This window comes from Bos javanicus, chromosome 19, assembly GCF_032452875.1.
Source record: "Bos javanicus breed banteng chromosome 19, ARS-OSU_banteng_1.0, whole genome shotgun sequence".
Classification (NCBI taxonomy): domain Eukaryota; kingdom Metazoa; phylum Chordata; class Mammalia; order Artiodactyla; family Bovidae; genus Bos; species Bos javanicus.
Genome location: NC_083886.1, coordinates 24,209,293 through 24,232,788, shown reverse-complemented (window position 1 = coordinate 24,232,788; position 23,496 = coordinate 24,209,293). Strand labels below are relative to the sequence as shown.

The window sequence follows — 23,496 nt, the reverse complement described above, 5'->3', positions numbered from 1 at the left end:
CTCCTTTGACAGTGTGTCTTACGAAGGAACATTCTGAAATTCTACAGTGAACTTTCCTTTAAATTAGTAGGGAAAAGATGAATTGCTCCACAGACAGTATTGAGTCCAAATAACTGGGAAAAAATTAATCTGCATTTTTACCTGCTTCGGGAAATTTTATTCAAATGAACCAAATAATTTAAACAGTTAAAGATGGAACCATGAAGATACACCAGCCCTTCTGTATTCCAGCCTAGTCCCCCCAGTGCTCCCACAGCCTCAAACACATCAACGCTCTCAAGTCCCTTCCTCGCCACCGTGCCTGCTTCTCCAAGCATCTTGCTAAATAGGACATGGTCACAGGATCTTGCCAATCTCTTATGTTAATGTCTATCAAAATGTAACTAACTTTTATGCCTACTGTAGTAGAATGGTGGTTACCAGGGACTGGTGGAGTGGGGAGTGATTGTTTAATGGGTACAGTGTTTCAGTTTGGGATGATGGAAGAGTTCTGGAGGTGGATAGAAGTGGTGGCTGCACAAATGTGACTGGACTGAATGTCATTAATGATACACTTAAAAATGACTAAGATGTAGATTTTATGTTGTGTGTATTTTACCACAATGTTTTAAAAATGTAACTTATCTATTTACCTGTTGCAAGATCAGTATTTTAAAACATTTTAACATATGGGTTAAAATTAATGTTAAAATTTCTTTTTAGTAGTATATAATACCATAGTTTTATAACCATTGGATTCTTAGAGTCAATGAACTTTAGTATATTTTAATAAGACTCCAATTAGGCCCTGTGATAGACAAGTTCATAATAGCTACAATTTTTTGAATGCTTACTTAATGCACCAGGTACAAGGTTAAGTGCGTTATTCCACTTACTCTTAAGCCCTCTATATAACAGTATTATTGTACCCAATTAACAGATGAGAAAAGTGGGTTGAAGTGGTCAAGTAACTTGCCCAGAGTCACACAGCTAGGAAGAGGCAGAACCCTGTCCTGAACCCAGGTCTGTATGACTAGATCTCATCAACTTCACTACCATCCAGTTAATTTTTAACCCTAAACAACCAATTCTGGCAGGCAGAAATATAATTATAAAGAACATAACTAATAACTACAATATCCAGTAGTTACAAAAAGCCACTAATAGTAAAATAACAGCTGAGAAAAATCAGACAACAGACAATAGAGTATACAGATTAACAAAAACCTCAGATTCTACCAGTAATTACTTTCTTAACAATAACCACAAAGAATATAAGGAAGAGTCAATCCAATAAATACAATTTCTTGTTGATAGAAAATAAACAGAGTGAGGCTGGAAAAAAATTCCAACTAGTATCTTTCAGTAATGAGTGACACCAATAACTAAGCAACATATTAAGCAATTTAAGTCTTAAGTAAGATATTATGGTTAGAAACAGTGCAGGTACATAAGACTAATATACATACTGATTTAAAAAAATACATAATGGTAAATACGGGATATGTAAAATCATCCAACCCAATATTGAATGAAACATGAGCTGTGTTTGAATTTTACTTCTCGTGCTTTAAAAATTCTCTAAGCATCTTCACTCTTTACTTAATGTGGTACTAGTACCATGAGACGATTTCAGTGCACCTTTTGGAATTCCTCTGCCTAATTCTGGACTGGGTCTCATGAGTTAATTTTACTGGTCACCTGACATGTTACAAGTCTGGGTTAGGTGCTGGGAGGATACAATTCTAACTTTAGTTCTCTACTCACTAATAATAGTCTCTTTGCTTTCCAATAAACAATTAGAAACCATTTCTGTGAAATACACCCATAAGGTAGTAGTCACTGTAACAAAGCTATTTCATGATGGCCCAAGTAACAATGTGTTATTGATCTAGTTACAATGAAATTCAATAGCAAATACTCTTGAGCAGCAAAATCTCTGCCTCATTCCTCTGCACTTTAACAGAGCCTAAAGAAAGACGAGCCAGTGCGACTGAGCACTGGACAAAGGAGTGCTTCCCATACTCCCAGGTCCTCTCCCCAAGGGGTGATTATCCTTCACCCCTTTCAACTCCATCTTTACCTCAAATACTCTGCCCCTGAAAGACAACATGTTCAAAGCAGCCAGTCAATTAAATACAACATAAAAAACATAAGAAATCCGGCCAAAGGTAGTAAGTTGGGCAAATCACCTCTCCCTCAAGCCTACAGCATCCAGAGATTTCATAGAAATGCTAAGTATTGCTTTGTCTTGGCTTGCCTTCCTAAAAGCTGGGAATAAGACAACCTACATGCTCGTTTTAAAAACACTTTACTATTGCAAAACAACTGTGCTGTTCCTATTTAACATCTTGAAACTTTACCTGAATAGGCTGCAGCTTCCCTTTTCCAATGTAAATAACCAAATTAATACGTTTGGTATAGGTAAAAATTAAAATCTAGAAGGCTCCACTTCTGAAAGAAGCATGGTGATGACCAAGTCCCAAGCCTTCCCTTCTCCTAAAAATCATACAGAGTGACGAGAAGAATGAATGCTCGTACCATAAACTAACATCCCATATACAGACTGCATCTTTAGTGAAGCTAGGGGAAAGAGACAAATTGCAAATTATCCGAAAGTGAAGCCCAAAACACCACAAATAAAGACATCACAACTGTAAGAGAGAAGCAGCATGGATGATTCAAATACAAACAATAAAATCTCGGCAGTACTAGAATAAAACACAGGTGACTGCCTTTGTAACTCTGGCGTGGGGAAGATCTTTCCAACTACAGCTCAAAAGTCCAAAGTCTTAAAAAACTGCAAAATACAAGTTCATAAAAACAAAAGAAAACTGCTGCACAGCAAAAAAACCACCACAAGCAAAGTCTGAAAGACACTGTAACTTGTATCAGAGACGAAGAACTAATTCTATTTTTTTTTAAAGATCTCTTAAAAATTGAGAAGAAAAAGATAAACAACTCAAAAGAAAAATGGACAACACAACAGTTCAGAGAATAAAGAGCCCTTAAACATTTAAAAGGATGCTCATATTGCTCACAATACAAATTAAACACTACACTGAGATCTGAGTTTTCATCTATCAGATTGATTAAAAAAAAAAATCAAAAGATTAACAACATACTCTGTTGGCATAGCTGTGAAGAAACATGTATTTTCACATACTGTTGGTGGGAATGCAAAATAATGCTATCCTATGAAGGGAACGCAAGCATATCTACCTACCACAAAGGCATTTATCCACGGATCCAACAATCTCACCTTTAACAATCAAAGCCCCTCTGCCCATATACCTGCATATGTATAAAGTTAGCTGCTGCAGCACTGTTTTAATAGCCAGAGTATGGAAACACCCAACTGCCCATCAATAAAAGGCTGCTTAAACTATGCAACAGCCACACAACACAATATGCTATACTGTTAATAAATAAATAAAAAGGAGGAAGATCTTTAAGTATATATATGAAAATATCTCTAAGCTGAAATTAAAAAACAAAAACAGGACTGAAAAAAAGAGAGACAACATAGTGTACATACTTGTCTAGCTGTTCAGTGTTGTTTTTTTTTAATCCTACCTTTGGTGTAAGCAAAGTGGATTATGAGTGAAAATACGTAATTTACGTACTTGGTTATATTTTCTTTTTTTTGGTTGTATTTTCATTAAGAAAACCCTTGAAGGACAAAAAGAAACCACTGAATTTGGTTACCTACAGAGGGCAGCAGTGAGTACGAACAAGACAAGAGGAGGCAGGGGCAGGAGTTAAGATTTCTCTAAATACTTAATTTTAGAGTTTTGCCTTCTAAAAGATGTAACTCTATTATCTACTCAAAATTTAAAACAAAAATGTTTATTTTAAAAAAATATGTCTATCTTAATATTTCAACTTTGAAAAGTATACAAGTTTTAATGGACAAACACGTGAACACAAAGCAGAGAAACAGCTCTAAGATTTGAAATAAACTGCCCCTGGATAGGAGCCAGAGGACAAAGAACAGCTGGGGAGGGAAATGCTTTTTTGGTTTTGCTTCAAAGAACACACTCGCAAAACTATTTGACTTTTAAAACTATGTACAGGACATGACAGAATAACAGAGACCAAGATGACCCTCCCACCAAAAATAACCAAAAAGAAGGCAAGTATTTATGAGACAAATGATTCTCAGGATACTGGACATTAAGCAACAAAGGACAATAATTCTGAGACAGGAAACAAACAAGGTGAGTGTGACTGCACCAGATTACTGGAAGCCCTGAGGGTTTCCAGGCTGTGACACAGGAAGTGGGCATGGAAGAACCGAGTTAAGGAGATGGAATTGAGCATGTGGGGAATCAAGACATGGAGGGTTCTCAGGATGAAGAAAGACCTCCAGAGACGATGGAAGGTTCCCCTCGAGGAGTCGGCAGAGTACTGGTTGGCTGATCTGTGTGTGGAAACTATCGGAAGCCAGGGAAAGAAAGAACCATCTGAGAAGACCTCAGGGATCAGTGTCCGGTGCTTACAACAAGCTAGAAATAGCACCTGTACCTAACAGGCAGAATGGAAAACTTCACATTCATGGGGCATCGAGTAGGATACGCTAACGGGTCTTGCCTCTGTACTATGAAAAACCAGACCCAGAATAAATGCCACTCTCTGATCCCATCTAACAGATTTTAAAAGCAACACCCCAAAAGATAAAACTGTTTCCAAATAATTTAACTGTATCCCTGAAAAAAATTCAAGAATACAAGTTTCCAGCACCCAACAGAGTATGAATCACAATGCCTGAATTCATTCCAAGATTATCAGGCACACAAAGCAGAAAAATATTCTTGATAATATGGAAAAAAAAAATTAACTGATTAAAAGAGACCAAGAACTGATACTGATGCTATTAAAAAGCAGAGACATCATTTTGCCAACAAAGGTCTGTATAGTCAAAGCTATGGTTTTTCCAGTAGTCATGCACAGATGTGAGTCGGACCATAAAGAAGGCTGAGGGTCAAAGAATTGATGCTTTCGAACTGTGGTGCTAGAGAGGATTCTTAAGAGTCCCTTGGATAGCAAGGAGATCAAACCAGTCAATCCTAAAGGAAATCAACCCCTTCCAATATTCATTGGAAGGACTGATGCTGAAGCTCCAAAACTTTGGCTACTTGATGCAAAGAGCCAACTCACTGGAAAAGAACCTGAAGCTGGGAAAGATTGAAGGCAGGAGGAGAAGGCGATGACCAAGGATGAGATGACTGGATGGCATCACCGATTCAATGGACATGAGTTTGAGCAAACTCCCAGATAGTGAAGGACAGGGAAGCCTGTTACGGGTCACAAAGAGTCAGATACAACTGAGCGATTGAACAACAACAAAGTAAGTAAACTGTTTCTCTGAGTTCTGGAAGCCACTGTAGCAAATTATTATAACTGAGGGCTTCCCTGGTGGCTCAGTGGTAAAGAATCTGCCTGCCAATACAGGAGACACGGGTTCAATCCCTGATCAGGGAAGATCCCACATGCTGTGGAGCAATCAAGCCCGTGTGCTGCAACTACCGAAGCCCACAAGCCCCAGAGCCTGTGTTCCACGACAAGAGAAGCCACTGCAAAGAGAAGCCCAAGCACCACAACCAGAGAGTAGCCTCCGCTAGCTGCAGTCAGAGAAAACCCACGCACAGCACGAAGACCCAGCCGTGCCAAAAATTAACAAATACAACTTAAAAATTAATCTAATTGAATCAGAAGAGGGAATTGGAGGAATCTACAATTTACAGCCAGCTGGTCAGAAGCACAGGTAACAAGCAGGACTTTCGACTGAAGGGAGCAGCGGTGGGGGGAGGGGTGGGGGCGGGGATAAGGCAGTCTGGTGGGCCTGAGCCCTTACCCTGGGAGATCTGATGCTAACTCCAGATACCCAGTGTCAGAACTAAACTGAATTGTAGGAGACCCAGCTGATGTCCATAGAGAACTGGAGAATGGCTTATTAGAGAGGAAAAAACCCACATATCTGGTCACAGCCAGAAATATGTATGATTGTTGCATGCAGAGAAAAACAGAGGAGAGGTTTTCCTTTACAGAGTCCTACCATCATTTTTTCAGTATTAAAAAAAAAATGTGAAAGAGTAACCTGTTACTCTTTCCTAGAGTAAGACCCCCCCATAGAGGAACAAATGAAACTATAGCAAAAGGAAGTATTCCAGATCTATTAAGAGGTATTCAGCTGAGTGCTACAACCTATAAAAAACATTTTACCTTCATTATAAGGCACTGGGTTGCCAATCTTTGATCCAACTGCTTCAGCTGATTTCAAAACTTCTAACTCCATCAAAATAACCACTCTCCTACAAAGGCAAAGGAATAGAAACATGTTAGAAAAAATAAATTCAGAAGCCCTTAAAATGACAAGCTACTTTAAAAGCTTTCCCCCAATAATCACAGTGATAAAAACTATTTCCCTTTGTCAACTGTTTTTCATTACTGAATAACTTGAGAAGTATATGATATCAATTCTTACATAAATATTTCCCTTAATCTTTCACTGCATCATTATCAAGGCCTTTTATGATTGCAGGGTTCTCGTTTCCCATCTAGTTCCTTAATTAAAATGCAGAGTCCTTACTACATACCGTATCTCAAGGAGCAAATGACATGATAAGAATTTAGATTACTAAATCCGACAATATGTGGCACAACAAGAGATGATCTGTTTTTAGAAACATATACTTATCTGAACAATTGCCCTTTCCCTGTGAAAACCAATATGACTATAGATTTTTTTTTTACTCTTTTTTAAGGTGTTTTTTAGTACTTTAAAGTCTTTGTTGAATTCGTTACAATGTCACATGTTTTTTGTTTTGGTTCCTCGGCCACAAGCCACGTGGGATCTCGATTCCCCAACCAGGGACTGAACCTGTACCCTCCACTGGAAGGCGAAGCCTTAACCACTGGACCACCAGGGAAGTCCCCAGAGATATTTTTCATGTGATTACAATTAATTAAGAACTTTCAGTTCTTTGTCCATCTTTCATTCTGATTAAAACCTCTCGGTAACTTCTCAAGGACCAACGACCACAAGTTAGAAACCTTTCCACATAGCCGATGAGGCTCGGCCAGCTCTGGCTTCGCGCCTCTCTCTCCAGCTGATCTTGCTTTCCTGGCACCTTGCCCTCCACCATCTGTCTCCTTCTAGGTCCTGGTGTGTATCATGCTCTCTCCTGCCACAGGGCTCTGTACGTGCCTCTTTCTGATTGTGAGGGTCTCTCATTCTGCTTCATCTAATTTTCATTTCAAACATCAGGTCTTTAAGAGAGGCCTCTTTAATCTTTGCTTTAGATCAGTCTTCGGCTGTACTCTTTTCTACAGCCATCATTTCCTTCCTTCAGATCACATCTCTCAGGTTTAATTAATACAGGTTGACAATGATTAATATCTGGGTTAACTGCATGTTCATTATTGATTATTTACTCACATATATATTTTACTTGTATATTCATTATTGACTATGTTGTACTCCTACTAAGCTGCCCTTTCAGTCATGGCAGGCATCCTCCAGGGTTCACCTCAGCAACTGGTCCACAGTGGTTCTCAATATGTGCCTGAACAGGAATGCCATGATCATGTTCGTATTTTTAAATCTTTTTAAATTTAATTGTATTTATTTATTTTGTGGCTGTGCTGAGTCTTCATTGCTGCTCGGGCTTTTCTCTAGTTGTGGTAGTGGTGGTGGTTGGCAGTTTAGTTGCTAAGTTGTGTCCAACTCTTGCAACCCCATGGACTGTAGCCCGCCAGGCTCCTGTCTCGTGGGATTCTCCAGGCAAGAATACTGGAGTGGGTCGCCAGTGCCTTCTCCTATGTTCGTATTTTAAAAAGAACTGCAGTATGAAAGACTTTGAGGGGAACACAACTGGAGGCAGGGAGAAAAACAGAAGAACTGACGGGGCCAGAATTAGCACAGTCTCGATGGACATTAAAAAGATCAGACGGGGAATGTCCCTGACAGGCTAGTGGTTAGGACTCCATTCGTCCACTGCAGGGAGCACAGGTTCAATTCCTGGTCATAGAACTAAGATCCCACATGCTGTACAGCACAGCAAAAAAAAAAAAGGTAGTCAGTCTGGAGTAGTAGTTAAACAACAGCAAGCCCAAACTTATTGTGATGTATTCTTTAAATGGTCTGCTGTATTTTACATTTTCACATATAACTCATCAGTTCGTGCAACCTTTAGCAGGTTTTCATATCAAGGCTATATTATTTCAATAAAATAAGCTTGAAACTATCTGTTCCTGAATATCACATACAGATTCACTATTTAAAAACTCTGATAGGTATTTAGTGGTGGATATTTAACACCTTCCAAAATTATCCAAATTACTCCAGAACACAGAAAAAAACAGAAGTCTTGTTAATCATTTGGTATTATCCCAATACCAAAACCTAAAAAAAAACAAACTACTAACTTTATTCTGTAATATACATACATCCTAAATAAAATATTAGTAAGATAAATCCAGCAGCACATGAAAAGAATACACACAATACCAACTTGGAGAAAACACAGATGACAAGGACACATTACAACTTTATACAGATATAATCAGCAAAACTGAGACTGTGGGAAACAGCATGAGGATAAAGGACAAATGACCTGGTTTCTTCAACAAATCAACACTCAGGGAAGAAAAAGAGATGGAGGAGGAACCTATACTCATAGAGACTTAAAAGAACTACCAACCGACTGCAGTGTGCGCTTCCCTTTGGATCCTGATACAGATAAATTATTCACACACACACACGAATACTTGCATACTGAACAGTGACAGAATATTTAGGCACTAAAATAAGAGTTTTTAAAAAAGAACTACTACCTTTTAAAAATATATACTAGGGACTTCTCAGCCACAAGGGACCACATATTACAAGGTCTCATTTCTATGAAATGTTCAAAATAAGCAAATCCTATAGAGAAAGAAAGTAGATGCACGGTTGTCTAGGGTTGGGAGGATGGGGTGTTTGGGGGTGATAGCTAAAGGGTGCAGGGTTTATTTGGTGGGTAACAAAATATTCTAAAATTAATTGTGGTGATGGCTGGACATCTCTGAGTATAACAAAAACTATTTTACACTTTAAATAGATGAATTGTGTGGTATATGAATTATATGTCAAGAAGATGTCACAAAAAAGGTAGAGAAAAAGAAAGAGAAAGACCAACTCTGGCACAAACACAGGACTAGACAAACAGATAGATGGAAAAGATGATCAACAGAACAGAGCAAGATAAATGGAATACTAGCCTCTATCTCGGAAAAGGCAATGGCACCCCACTCCAGTACTCTTGCCTGGAAAATCCCATGGACGGAGGAGCCTGGTAGGCTGCAGTCCATGGGGTCGCTAAGAGTCAGACACGACTGAGCGACTTCACTTTCACTTTTCACTTTCATGCATTGGAGAAGGAAATGGCAACCCACTCCAGTCTTCTTGCCTGGAGACTCCCAGGGACAGAGGAGCCTAGTGGGCTGCCGTCTATGGGGTCGCACGGAGTCGGACACGACTGAAGCGACTTAGCAGCAGCAGCAGCCTCTATCTACTTTTGTCACCAACCACCAATTCTCCACATAGCTATCAAAATCATCTCTTGGATACTTTAAAATATTTAAATCAGTTCAGTTCAGTTGCTCAGTTGTGTCCGACTCGTTGCGACCCCTTGAATCGTAGCACACCAGGCCTCCCTGTCCATCACCAACTCCCGCAGTCCACCCAAACTCATGTCCATCGAGTCGGTGATGCCATCCAACCATCTCATCCTCTGTCGTCCCCTTCTCCTCCTGCCCCCAATCCCTCCCAGCATCAGGGTCTTTTCCAATGACTCAACTCTTTGCATGAGGTGGCCTGAGTTTCATCTTTAGCATCATTCCTTCCAAAGAACACCCAGGACTGATCTCCTTTAGAATGGACTATCAGATCACACACACTGCCGCTCAAAAGTCCATAGCTTCCCATCATACTCAGAATAAACTCCTTCCTGTAGACCTCCCATGATATGCACCATCCATTTGGGAAAAACTAAGCTAAATTCTTTCTTTATATCCCATATAAAAGTAAACCTCATATTAAATCACTATGTTGTACACCTGAAACTAATACTACAAATCAACTATACTTCAATAATAACAAAAACCCAAACCTTAAATAACTTAAAATAAGCCAAGTGCCTTTAAAACTAAAAAGCAGAAACAAACTAAAATCTTAGATGAACTGACGTCTACTTAAAAAAATTCACCGGAAGTGTCTGAAGCAAAGAAATGTTTTTATAACCCAGTCAGGAAGCTTCCTAAGCAAAATTCAGAAGCCATAAAGAAAAAAATGGATAAAACTAACTATATTTTAAAAAACTTATCAACTCCTTATCATAAGACAGCATAAACAGACTATGATAAAGTGAGATAAAACAATTAGTTGATATCCCTCATTCATAAAAAGCTTCCCCCTACCCTACCCTCAGCACACACATAAAAGACAAAGTATATAATCAAATGCTATTCAGAGAAGAACTACAAATATCAATAAATATATGAAAAGATACTTGACCTCACAAACAGGAGAATTTATTATATTTTAAATTAAAATGATTAGCAATTATTTTTTAAAAATCCGTAATACCTAGTATAATATGCCAACAAGGTTAAGGGGAAATGGTTATTTTTTTGCCCTAAAAACAGGTTTGTTGAAATATAACTCATATACCATAAAATTCACCCTTTAAAAGTATAATTCAGGGGTGGGAGGTGGGAGGGAGGGTCAGGAGGGAGGGGACACATGTATACCTATGGCTGATTCGTGTTGATATATGGCAGAAACCAACACAATTCAGTTCAGTCACTCAGTCCTGTCCGACTCTTTGCGACCCCATGAATTGCAGCACGCCAGGCCTCCCTGTCCATCACCAACTCCCAGAGTTTACCCAAACTCATGTCCACTGAGTTGGTGATGCTATCCAAACATCTCATCCTCTGTCATCCCCTTCTCCTCCCACCTTCAATTTTTCCCATCATCAGGGTCTTTTCAAACGAGTCAGCGCTTCGCATCAGGTGGCCAAAGTACTGGAGTTTCAGCTTCAGCATCAGTCCTTCCAATGAACATTCAGGACTGATTAGGATGGACTGGTTGAATCTCCTTGCAGTCCAAGGGACTCTCAAGAATCTTCTCCAATACCACAGTTCAAAAGTATCAATTTTTCAGCGCTCAGCTTTCTTATAGTTCAACTCTCACATCCATACATGTCTACTGTAAAAACCATAGCCTTGAGTAGATGGACCTTTGTTGGCAAAGTAATGTCTCTGCTTTCTAATATGCTGTCTAGGTTGGTCATAACTTTGCTTCCAAGGAGTAGATCAGATCAGATCAGTCGTTCAGTTGTGTCCGACTCTTTGTGACCCCATGAATCGCAGCACGCCAGGCCTCCCTGTCCATCACCAACTCCCGGAGTTCACTCAGACTCATGTCCATCGAGTCAGTGATGCCACCCAGCCATCTCATCCTCTGTCGTCCCCTTCTCCTCTTGCCCCCAATCCCTCCCAGCATCAGAGTCTTTTCCAATGAGTCAACTCTTCACATGAGGTGGCCAAAGTACTGGAGTTTCAGCTTTAGCATCATTCCTTCCAAAGAAATCCCAGGGCTGATCTCCTTTAGAATGGACTGGTTGGATCTCCTTGAAGTCCAAGGGACTCTCAAGAGTCTTCTCCAACACCACAGTTCAAAAGCATCCATTCTTCGGCGCTCAGCCTTCTTCACAGTCCAACTCTCACATCCATACATGACCACAGGAAAAACCATAGCCTTGACTAGATGGACCTTTGTTGGCAAAGTAATGTCTCTGCTTTTGAATATGCTATCTAGGTTGGTCATAACTTTCCTTCCAAGGAGTAAGCGTCTTTTAATTTCATGGCTGCAGTCACCATCTGCAGTGATTTTGGAGCCCCCCAAAATAAAGTCTGACACAGTTTCCACTGTTTCCCCATCTATTTCCCATGAAGTGATGGGACCGGATACCATGATCTTCGCTTTCTGAATGTTGAGCTTTAAGCCAACTTTTTCACTCTCCTCTTTCACTTTCATCAAGAGGCTTTTTAGTTCCTCTTCACTTTCTACCATAAGGGTGGTGTCATCTGCATATCTGAGGTTATTGATATTTCTCCCAGCAATCCTGATTCCAGCTTGTGTTTCTTCCAGTCCAGTGTTTCTCATGATGTACTCTGCATATAAGTTAAATAAGCAGGGTGACAATATACAGCCTTGACGAACTCCCTTTCCTATTTGGAACCAGTCTGTTGTTCCATGTCCAGTTCTAACTGTTGCTTCCTGACCTGCATACACATTCTCAAGAGGCAGATCAGGTGGTCTGGTATTCCCATCTCTTTCAGAGTTTTCCACAGTTTATGGTGATCCACACAGTCAAAGGCTTTGGCATAGTCAATAAAGCAGAAATTGATGCTTTTCTGGAACTCTCTTGCTTTTTCAATGATCCACCGGATGTTGACAATTTGATCTCTGGTTCCTCTGCCTTTTCTAAAACCAGCTTGAACATCAGGAAGTTCACGGTTCACATATTGCTGAAGCCTGGCTTGGAGAATTTTGAGCATGACTTTACTAGCGTGTGAGATGAGTGCAATTGTGTGGTAGTTTGAGCATTCTTTGGCATTGCCTTTCTTTGGGATTGGAATGAAAACTGACCTTTTCCAGTCCTGTGGCCACTGCTGAGTTTTCCAAATTTGCTGGCATATTGAGTGCAGCACTTTCACAGCATCATCTTTCAGGATTTGAAATAGCTCAACTGGAATTCCATCACCTCCACTAGCTTTGTTCATTGTGATGCTTTCTAAGGCCCACTTGACTTCACATTCCAGGATGTCTGGCTCTAGGTCAGTGATCACACCATTGTGATTATCTGGGTCGTGAAGATCTTTTTTGTACAGTTCTTCTGTGTATTCTTGCCATCTCTTAATATCTTCTGCTTCTGTTAGGTCCATACCATTTCTGTCCTTTATTGAGCCCATCTTTGCATGAAATGTTCCTTTGGTATCTCTGATTTTCTTGAAGAGATCCCTAGTCTTTCCCATTCTGTTGTTTTCCTCTATTTCTTGGCATTGATCGCTGAAGAAGGCTTTCTTATCTCTTCTTGCTATTATTGAGTAAGCGTCTTTTAATTTCATGGCTGCAGTCACCATCTGCAGTGATTTTGGAGCCCCCCAAAATAAAGTCTGTCAGTGCTTCCCCATCTATTTGCCATGAAGTGATAGGGTCAGATGCCATGATCTTCGTTTTCTGAATGTTGAGCTTTAAGCCAACTTTTTCACTCTCCTCTTTCATTTTCATCAAGAGGCTCTTTACTTCTTCACTTTCTGCCATAAGGGTGGTGTCATCTGCATATCTGAGGTTATTGATATTTCTCCCAGCAATCTTGATTCCAGCTTGTGCTTCATCCAGCCTAGTGTTTCTCAGGACGTACTCTGCATATAAGTTAAATAAGCAGGGTGACAATATACTGCCTTGATGTACTCCTTTTCCTATTTGGAACCAGTCTGTTGTTCCATGTCCAGTGCTAACTGTTGCTTCTTCACCTGCATACAGATTTCTCAGGAGGCAGGTCAGGTGGTCTGGTATTCCCTTCTCTTTCAGAATTTTTCAGTTTGTGGTGATCCACACAGTCAAAGGCTTTGGCATAGTCAATAAAACAGAAATAGCTGTTTTTCTGGAACTCTCTTGCTTTTTTGATGATCCAGTGGATGTTGGCAATTTGATCTCTGGTTCCTCTGCCTTTTCTAAAACCAGCTTGAACATCTGGAAGTTCATGGTTCATGTATTGTTGAAGCCTGGCTTGGAGAATTTTGAGCATTACTTTGCTAGCATGTGAGATGAATGCAATTGTGCAGTGGTTTGAGCATTCTTTGCCATTGCCTTTCTTAGGGATTGGAAAGAAAACTGACCTTTTCCAGTCCTGTGGCCACTGCTGAGTTTTCCAAATTTGCTGGCATATTGAGTGCGGCATTTTCACAGCATCATTGTTTAGAATTTGAAAGAGCTCAACTAGAATTCCATCACCTCCACTAGCTTTGTTTGTAATCATGCTTCCTAAGGCCCACTTGACTTCACATTCCAGGATGTCTGGCTCTAGGTGAGTGATCACACCGTCGTGATTATCTGGGTTGTGAAGATTTTTTTTGTATAATTCTTCTGTGTATTCTTGCCACCTCTTCTTAATGTCTTCTGCTTCTGTTAGGTCCATACCATTTCTGTCCTTTATTGAGCCCATCTTTGCATGAAATGTTTCCTTGGTATCTCTAATTTTCTGGAAGAGATCTCTAATCTTTCCCATTCTATTGTTTTCCTCTATTTCTTTGCACTGATCACAGAGAAAGGTTTTCTTATCTCTCCTTGCTATTCTTTGGAACTCTGCATTCAAATCCGTGTATCATTCCTTTTCTCCTTTGCTTTTCACTTCTCTTCTTTTCACAGATATTTGTAAGGCCTCCCCAGACAGCCATTCTGCTTTTTGCATTCCTTTTTCTTGGGGATGGTCTTGATCCCTGTCTCCCATACAGGGATCTGGAGAAGGCCATTCCCTTCTCCAGAAAGCAATTATACTTCAATCAAAAATAAATAAATTTTTAAAAAAATATAATTCAGCAGTCTTTCATATATTTACAGAGTTGGGCAAGCATCACCATGACCTAACTTCTGATCATTTTACCACCTTAAAAAGAAACCCTGTGCTCCATGGCAGTAACTCTCCAGTCCCCCGCCATGGGGAACCAGGAATCTAACCCGTGTGTGTTGCCTATTCAAAAACAGGTCCTCTTATACAAGGATCAAGAGTATGTTAATTGGTTTAATTTCTACAACAGATGTCTCCTGATCCCCACAATTCTAATTCTTGTAATCAACTCTTATGAAGTAACAGCATGAGCTTGTAAAGATAAATGTATAAGGATGACTGCTAAAGCCCTGGTTGGAATAAACCAGTGACCATCAATAAGATAAGGAATAAACCTGGTCGCACATTCACACTCAAGTTTTCAGCAGTGGTAGGAAGGAACACACGGCATCACCCGCGACGGGAGAGAATGGAGCTCGAGTTTTTGTACTCAATCACAGCAATGCTCCCCACCCTCCCCTATCCCACGTTCTAGAGGAGAGAAAGTGGATAGAAGGCACCACTCAAGCAATCCACAGCAGCCCGGGGTGGCAGATAACAGGTCCCAAGTGAAGAGGTTGGCAAGGAGATGGACCTAGCCTAGACTACGTCAGAGCAAATGAAGTCTGGACAGAGCTGTCCACATTAAGCGTGTGTGTGTGTGCATGCTAAGCCGCTTCAGTCGAGTCTGGCTCTTTGCGTCTCTGTCGACTGTAGTCCACCAGGCTCCTCTGTCCATGGGGATTCTCCAGGCAAGAACACTGAAGTGGGTTGCCATGCCCTCCTCCAGGGGATCTTCCCGATAGGGACTGAACCTGAGTCTCTTATCTCTCCTGCATTGGCAGGCATAAGATAAAAAGAAATAACACAGCAGCAATGTAACACACAACAGTACATAAAAATAAACGGAACAGAGGGGGCAGAGACAATTAAGAATCCAATCCAGAGAAAAGCATAAGCCAAGAAAGGGAATGCTTTCCAAGTGTGGCTTGCAAAATAAGACTAAGAATTCAGTAAAAGTCAAAAGATGAGAAGAAACAAGAGATTGAGAAAAAAAGAGAGCTTGAAAAGTTAAGGGAGGGCTTCCTTGGTGGCTCGGTGGTAAAGTATATGCCTGCCATTGCAGGAGACACGGGTTTGATCCCTGATCGGCAAAGATTCCATGTTCAGAGCAACTAAGCCCCAGTACCACAACTACTGAGCTTGTGCTCTGAAGCCCAGGAGCAGCAACTACTGAGCCCACGTGCCCCAACTACTGAAGCCTGAGTGCCCCAGAGCCCATGCTCCATAACAAGAGAAGCCAACGCAGTGAGAAGCCTGAGCACAACCAGAGAGTAGCCCCTGCTCTCCACAACTAGAGAAGAGCTCGCGCAGCAATGAAGACCCAGCACAGCTGAAAAAAATAACTAAGATTGTGTGTGTGTGTGTGTATCTTTAAAAAAAAAGTTAAGGGGCAAGAGAGAACAGAAGCAATATCTAACAAAGACCAAACTATGTGATGTGTTAGAAAATCTTAAGCCAAGGCATGCCTTAGAAAAAAAAGACTAGAGCAATCTGAAGACATATACGGAGAACAAAGTTATCCACAACATAAGTGAAAACTGGAGCTCAAATGAAATAGAAAAGGTCATTAAGGAATAACAACAGAAACTTTTCATCAGAAAGAACTGATTGCGGACTGAAAGAGCGTACATCATGTACCAGAAAAGAAAAAAAGAGGAACAATTGACATTGAGACATGACCTGGTTATTGAACTTGAAAACCAAAGAATTCTTCTACCTGATGCACAGAATTCATTCACGTTTCATAAATTGTCTTAATGATGCCCTTAACAGTGTAAGGATCCAGGATCACGTGTTATATTTAACTACCCTATCTCTTTAGACTTCTTCAATGTTTGAAATTTGAAAATCAGTTATTTTATAAAATGTCCATCAATTTACCCTAGGCTTCCTCGTGACTGGATACAGATTATGCATCTTTGGCAATAATATAACAGGACTGGAAAAGGTCAGTTTTCATTCCAATCCTAAAGAAAGGCAATGCCAAAGAATGCTCAAACTATTGCACAACTGCACTCATCTTACACACTAGCAAAGTAATGCTCAAAATTCTCCAAGCCAGGCTTCAGCAATATGTGAACCATGAACTTCCAGATGTTCAAGCTGGATTTAGAAAAGGCAGAAGAGCCAGAGATCAAATTGCCAACATCCATTGGATCATCGAAAAAGCAAGAGAGTTCCAGAAAAACATCTATTTCTGTTTTATTGACTATGCCAAAGCCTTTGACTGTGTGGATCACCACAAACTGGAAAATTCTGAAAGAGAAGGGAATACCAGACCACCTGACCTGCCTCCTGAGAAATCTGTATGCAGGTGAAGAAGCAACAGTTAGCACTGGACATGGAACAACAGACTGGTTCCAAATAGGAAAAGGAGTACATCAAGGCAGTATATTGTCACCCTGCTTATTTAACTTATATGCAGAGTACGTCCTGAGAAACACTAGGCTGGATGAAGCACAAGCTGGAATCAAGATTGCTGGGAGAAATATCAATAACCTCAGATATGCAGATGACACCACCCTTATGGCAGAAAGTGAAGAAGTAAAGAGCCTCTTGATGAAAGTGAAAGAGGAGAGTGAAAAAGTTGGCTTAAAGCTCAACATTCAGAAAACTAAGATCATGGCAAACGGCCCCATCACTTCACAGCAAATAGATGGGCAAACAGTGGAAACAGTGTCAGACTTTATTTTGGGGGCTCCAAAATCACTGCAGATGGTGACTGCAGCCATGAAATTAAAAGACGCTTACTCCTTGGAAGGAAATTTATGACCAACCTAGATAGCATATTCAAAAGCAGAGACATTACTTTGCCAACAAAGGTCCGTCTAGTCAAGGCTATGGTTTTTCCAGTAGTCATGTATGGATGTGAGAGTTGGACTATAAAGAAAGCTGAGCACCAAAGAATTGATACTTTTCAACTGTGGTGTTGGAGAAGACTCTTGAGAGTCCCTTGGACTGCAAGGAGATCCAACCAGCCCATCCTAGGGGAGATCAGTCCTGAATATTCATTGGAAGGACTGATGCTGAAGCTGAAACTCCAATCCTTTGGCCACCTGATGTGAAGAACTGACTCATTTGAAAAGACTCTGATACTGGGAAAGACTGAAGGTGGGAGGAGAAGGGGACAACAGAGGAGACGGTTGGATGGCATCACTGACTCAATGGACACGAGTTTGAGTGAACTCCGGGAGCTGGTGGTGGACAGGGAGGCCTGGCGTGCAGCAGTTCATGGGGTCGCAAAGAGTCGGACATGACTGAGGTCTGAACTGAACTGAACTGACACTATGTTCTCATTGCATCCAATCAGGTAACATGCTGACTTCTCTTTGCCCCATTATTGATAAAGTTAATGTCAACAACTGGAATAAGGTGCCATCTGCCAGTTTTCTCCGCTGTAAATTGCTTCTTTTCCTTTTACAACTAATAATTATGCTGTGTGGGGCAGGGGGATATACTTTAACCCTAAAAATAACTTGTTCCTCATCAAACTTTCACTACCTGTTTCAGCATCTGCAGTCAGCTGAATGAACACCCCCGACAAAAATACATCCACATTCTAACGCCTGCAACCTTCTATGGCAAAAAGGGACTCTGCAGGTGTGATTTAATTAAGGACTGAAGTGGCGATTTTATCCCAGATTATCCAATGGGCCCTAAAAGCAACTACATATATCCTTCTAAGAAGAGGGAAGATGGAGTTCCCTGGTGGTCCAGAGTCAGGACTCCACACTTCCACTGTAGGGGGCACAAAGTCGATCCCTGACTGGCCAACTAAGATCCTACAAACCACACTGTGCAGTCAGAAAAAAAAAAGGAGGAGGTAGAGGCAGACTTGGTACAGACAGAAGGGGTAACGTGACCGTGGAGGGAGACTGGTATGATGCAGCCACAAGCCAAGGAATGCTATTCACCACCAGAAGCTGGAAGAGGCAAAGAATGGATTCTCCCATAGACCTCCTAGGAGGAGTCTAGCCCAGCCAACACCATGATCTCTGCCCAGTGAAACTGATGTCAACTCATGGCTTCCAGAAATTATTCCAGAAATAATTTCTTTGTTTTAAACTATCAAACACGTGGTATTTTGCTAGAGCAGCCATAGGAAACTTACACAGCACCTATTAAATGTTTCCTGCATGTATGACGGTCGCCAAATGGTGATTTTCTAATTCTGTCAATCCATCTACATTTTTAGATGGCATTCCATCGTAAGAAAAGCTTTCTGTTCCCCCTCATGTATTCATTTATTCAGTGAGGATGTACGAATTCCTACTTTATTCAATAACTTATAATGCTACTATTTTTATTTACTTTGGCTTTTTTATTTTTTTAAATTTTTTGGCCACACCGTACAGTATGAAGGATCCTAGTTCCCTAATCAGAAACTGAACCTGGAACCATGGCAGTGAAAGTACCGAGCATCAAGCACTAGACTGCCAGGAAACTCACAGTTTTAATTTTTAAACTGCCCTAGATTTGGCAAGTATGACTCTGCATGCCACCAAAAAAAGTATTTCAGCAATGGTTACTCAGGTGTGACTAACAGTTCTGTTCACCGCTGTGTCTATAGCATGGAGCATCATGTAGGTACTCTACAGTACTCTCTGTTGGCTGAAGAAACTGTTTACTATGAAAGATTCAAGACTGCAGAAAAGGGGCAGTGTTACAGAATGAAATGCATCTTCTTTTGCCCTAAAAAGTGACCCTTTTTTCATTAAAAGATACTTCAAGAGAGAATCCTAGGATCAGTGCTGCTGAAGAGATTAGAAATGTGAGTTCTACATTCGGCTTCGATTTCCTGCTCTGAGATTTCCAGTTTGGTTCCATACGTCTGTCCTGTCGGTGTCCCGTTTTCAGTTGCCTGAGTTCAGAACTCAATAGCTCTGAACTCCTGGCTGACAGCTCACCACTGTCTCTTTGATTCCTAATTGAATTTTGGCATCCAGTAAACTTCTATTTTAAATAAAATTAGCCCCCATTTTACAACACAATACAACAGGAAAAAAACATACCACAGGGACTTCCCTGGTGGTCCAGGACACACAGGTTCGACCCCTACTTAGGGAACTAAGATCCCACATGCCACAGAGCAACTAAGCCTGCTCACGACAACTGAGGAGTCTGAGCACCCCAATGAAAGACCCCGGGTGCTGCAACTAAGACCTGATGAAGCCAAATAAATAAATACTAAAAAAAAAACAAAACCACATACCTTCCATCTTTCAGCGTGTTCACAATAAATCGGTTAATCTGGCAAATACAGTTGCTAGACAATCGCTCTTCCTCAACAAGAGGGTTCAGCTGTGTTGCCAACATGAATGCTGAAAGCACAGAGATTGCTTTAGTCTCTAAGACATTTCAGTCATGACAGTCTAAAAGCTGATCATACTTGTACCAGCAAAAGATAAAACAACGCCTTAAAAGACATTCCTGAAATTAAAACTACTCAGACTCTGTAAGGTAAAAAAACAGTAATAATTTGCTGTGCATTTAACACCTGGTGCTTTGATGAAATTAAGTATTTCCTGAAGTGCCTCAAATTATCTTTTCAATCATTCAGGTTTCATGACAAAGACTAAAAAAAAAATCTCTTATAGGTCCTTCACCTTGTGACTAGAGATAGTAAGTATATATTCTGCAAATTCTCTTTCTCCCTGTAAAGTTTCCAATGCAGAAATAAAACCCCAAAAAGACAAGTATAGGACAGCTAACCCATCATACCCACTAAATGTCAATATCATCCTAAGGGAAATTAATCAAAGGAAGCACAGAGCACCACTTAGAGAAAATTAATTAAGCCAAGTGGCAGCTTTCCACTAGACCCAGTCTATTGTTAGAATGCTCTCTGGCAGCTGCAATTCTGTCTGACTGAAGACACAGCCAAGCAAATGTAGACTTCTGGAATGTTCCAATGATTGCAATCAGGTTGCTGGGTGCGCTTTCATTATTAAAATACAAACTCCTAGATTTATACATCATACGTACAAGATAGAGTATTCAATCCATCACTCATAAGCAGTCGATAACGGGGTGGACTATTCCCTGTAGTAATGGGACGGATGTTCTAGGAGAGAAAACACGATTCATTAGCCATGTTGTCTGCCCAGTCCCCAGGGATAAGTAAACCTAAGCAGCAGGAGAGTGGCTTTGCCATTAGTCCCACAGAAACAGAGCTGCTTGCCCACTCTCTTGACACCTAAATCCAAGCAAAAGAAAATTGGACTTGATGATTCTCCCACCAACCTCTCTCTACTAACATTATTAAACACAACACAGATAAAAACAAAGTAAGTTACCAATACTCTTGTATTCTCTCTCCCCTAACTCAAATTTGATTGAAAATTTAATTAAAAAAAAAAAACATCATACAACAAGGCAGCTAATATAGGTAAGGTACTATTGAGGAAACATGACAAAAATACAAAACGGGGGGTGGGGAGGTGGGGGGTGGGAAATCCTTCCCCTGAAGAGGCTTACAATTGGGGTGAAGATGGAGGCAGAGAATAGCAGAGGTGTGCCCATAATGACATGCGAGCAGAGCCAAGACATTTATTTCAGCTTGAAGAAAATCAGAGGCAGCTTTCCGAAGAACATGAAATACGAAAACAGCCTTAAGAAGACTGGCAATGAGTTTGGGAGCAACAGGGAGATAAACCATCCGGCCTACTGACTCAGAATCTGCAATCGTGGTCCAGATTTCTGCTCCTATTGATTTTGAAAATCCTCAGCAAAATTTGAGAACTCCTTAAACGACTGATAGGGTTAATGAAGAATTTTTTTTGGGTAGACAGCTCCAGAAGCCAAATATGAGACAGATCTGAGCAAGACAAACCCCAGGGCAGAACCACCAAGGAGGAAGAAGTAATGGTGTGTTTTTGTTGTTGTTTAGTCGCTAAGTCAGGCCTGACTCTTTTGTAACCAGACTAGTCCGCCACGTTCCTCTCTCCTTGCGGTTTTCCAGGCAAGAATACTGGAGCTGGTTGCCCTTTCCTTCTCCAGGGGATCTTCCCAACCAAGGGATCGAACCCAAGTCTCCTGCATGGGCAGACAGGTTCTTTGCTGCTGAGCCACCAGGAAAGCCTACATTCTATATTATGTAGAGATTATTTCACTCTGGGCTCTACTGACTTTGAAGGGTTTATAGGAATCCTTTAATCTCCAGATGCTCACAGGTAGCAGGTGTTCTTGTTATAAGATTCTAATACTTTATCTAGAAGGCTAAAAAATGACAGGTACAAAGGCAAGATTTATGAATAACAGAATGATGACGCACTGAACTTGGGTTAGAAAGCTGTTCCTAAGATGAGATAATCAAGAGCAGGGGTTCAGCAGGTGGGCTCTGGAGTCAGACCACCTGGGTACAGATCAGGGTTCTACTGCTTTCTACTGTATAAACTGGACAAGTTGCTTCCTCTCTGAGCCTGTTTCATCATCTGTGAAATGGGAATAACAACAATGTTGTAGCAAAAACAGAAATGATACTTTTCTTAAATAAAAATGGGTAGCAATACAGTATAAGAGAAAAGCAAAGCTTCAAATTGGAACCTCCAGAGATCAAACTCTGACTAACATAACAGAAAAATAAAGCCCAGTTTCTCTCTCAGAGTTACAACATGGACTGGACTAATTTTGTGATGATGAAGAGAATTTAGAGTGGACAAATTTCCTAAAGTGGACTGTATGTCCTCTATGAAATGTAATTTATAATTATATGTAAGTTCAAAAAATGTTTGACATAAAAATATGGAGATACTCACAATGACTTGGAGGATGGGTTTTATAGATGTATCTCCCTGTTGCATGATGGCCTGAAAAAGTAAAAACGGATTCTTGTGAGACAGGTGCTCAAATCATGATTAAAACTTGACGTATTTTTAGTTTGGTATCTGGAACAAACCACAGATAACATTAGTAAAAGATTCCTTTCAGAGCTTACCATTTGAGAATCCACTTTAAGTTCTTTATCACTCTGGACAAATTATAACAGTGGGATTCATACTTACCAACAATATACATTTACTTCATGTATGTATTCATAAAATACTGGCATCACATATGTACTCATTATTCATAACAGCACATTTATTTCCCTATAATGTCCATTAAGTGGGAATCAGACAAATAAGTATAGCAAACCCTTAAAACAGAGTATTATGCAGCCTCAAGAAAATGTTTATATACCACTAGTTGCCTCTTGTAAGAGGAACTGGGTGATGGGGGATACATCATCTAGTTGGAGGCAGACCTTGCACTGTGTCCTTCTATACTTTTTGAATTGTCCAAATTCATCAAACGGCATATGGCTTGATGTACTACTGTGTACAGTTGGATGTATTACAGACTAATAGTGTGCAAATCTTATGCAACATAATTTCTACTTTATGTAAATCTAATTAAACTTCAGTAAATGGGATCTTTATTTTGGCCATGCCCCACAACATGTGGGACCTTAGATTTTGACCAGGGATTGAACCTGAGCCCCGTGCATTGCACTAGAAACACAGAACTGTAACTGCTGGACTGCCAAGAAGTCTGATTTTTAAGTGGCCATTACTGGGGAACAGAATTAGGGGAAGGGGCAGGTTAGTAATTTCATCAAGCACCTTTCTGTTCTATCTGAGTCTAAAACAGAATACATGTATTTCTTTACTACTCTTAACGTTTGTGCCATCAATAAATAGTGAATATAAGACTTACTCTTCTGGGACATATAACATGACATATACACTTAAGACAGAACTGACTTAAACATTCCAAATTACCATTGCTAGTAAAAATACAAAGCAACGATGGT

At 40.4% G+C, this 23,496-nt stretch overlaps 1 protein-coding gene across 1 annotated transcript in view; it reads right to left on the bottom strand.

Annotated features, from left to right (window-relative positions):
- The window catches only part of RPA1 (replication protein A1), a 46,378-nt gene that overhangs the window by 19,687 nt on the left and 3,195 nt on the right, over window positions 1-23,496 (bottom strand). The window contains exons 2-5 of the mRNA XM_061390644.1: window positions 22,460-22,510; window positions 20,688-20,766; window positions 19,915-20,023; window positions 6,205-6,293 (exon numbers count right to left, since the gene is read on the bottom strand). Coding sequence (XP_061246628.1) covers window positions 6,205-6,293; window positions 19,915-20,023; window positions 20,688-20,766; window positions 22,460-22,510 — 328 coding nt within the window. The remainder of the gene's footprint in view (window positions 1-6,204; window positions 6,294-19,914; window positions 20,024-20,687; window positions 20,767-22,459; window positions 22,511-23,496) is intronic.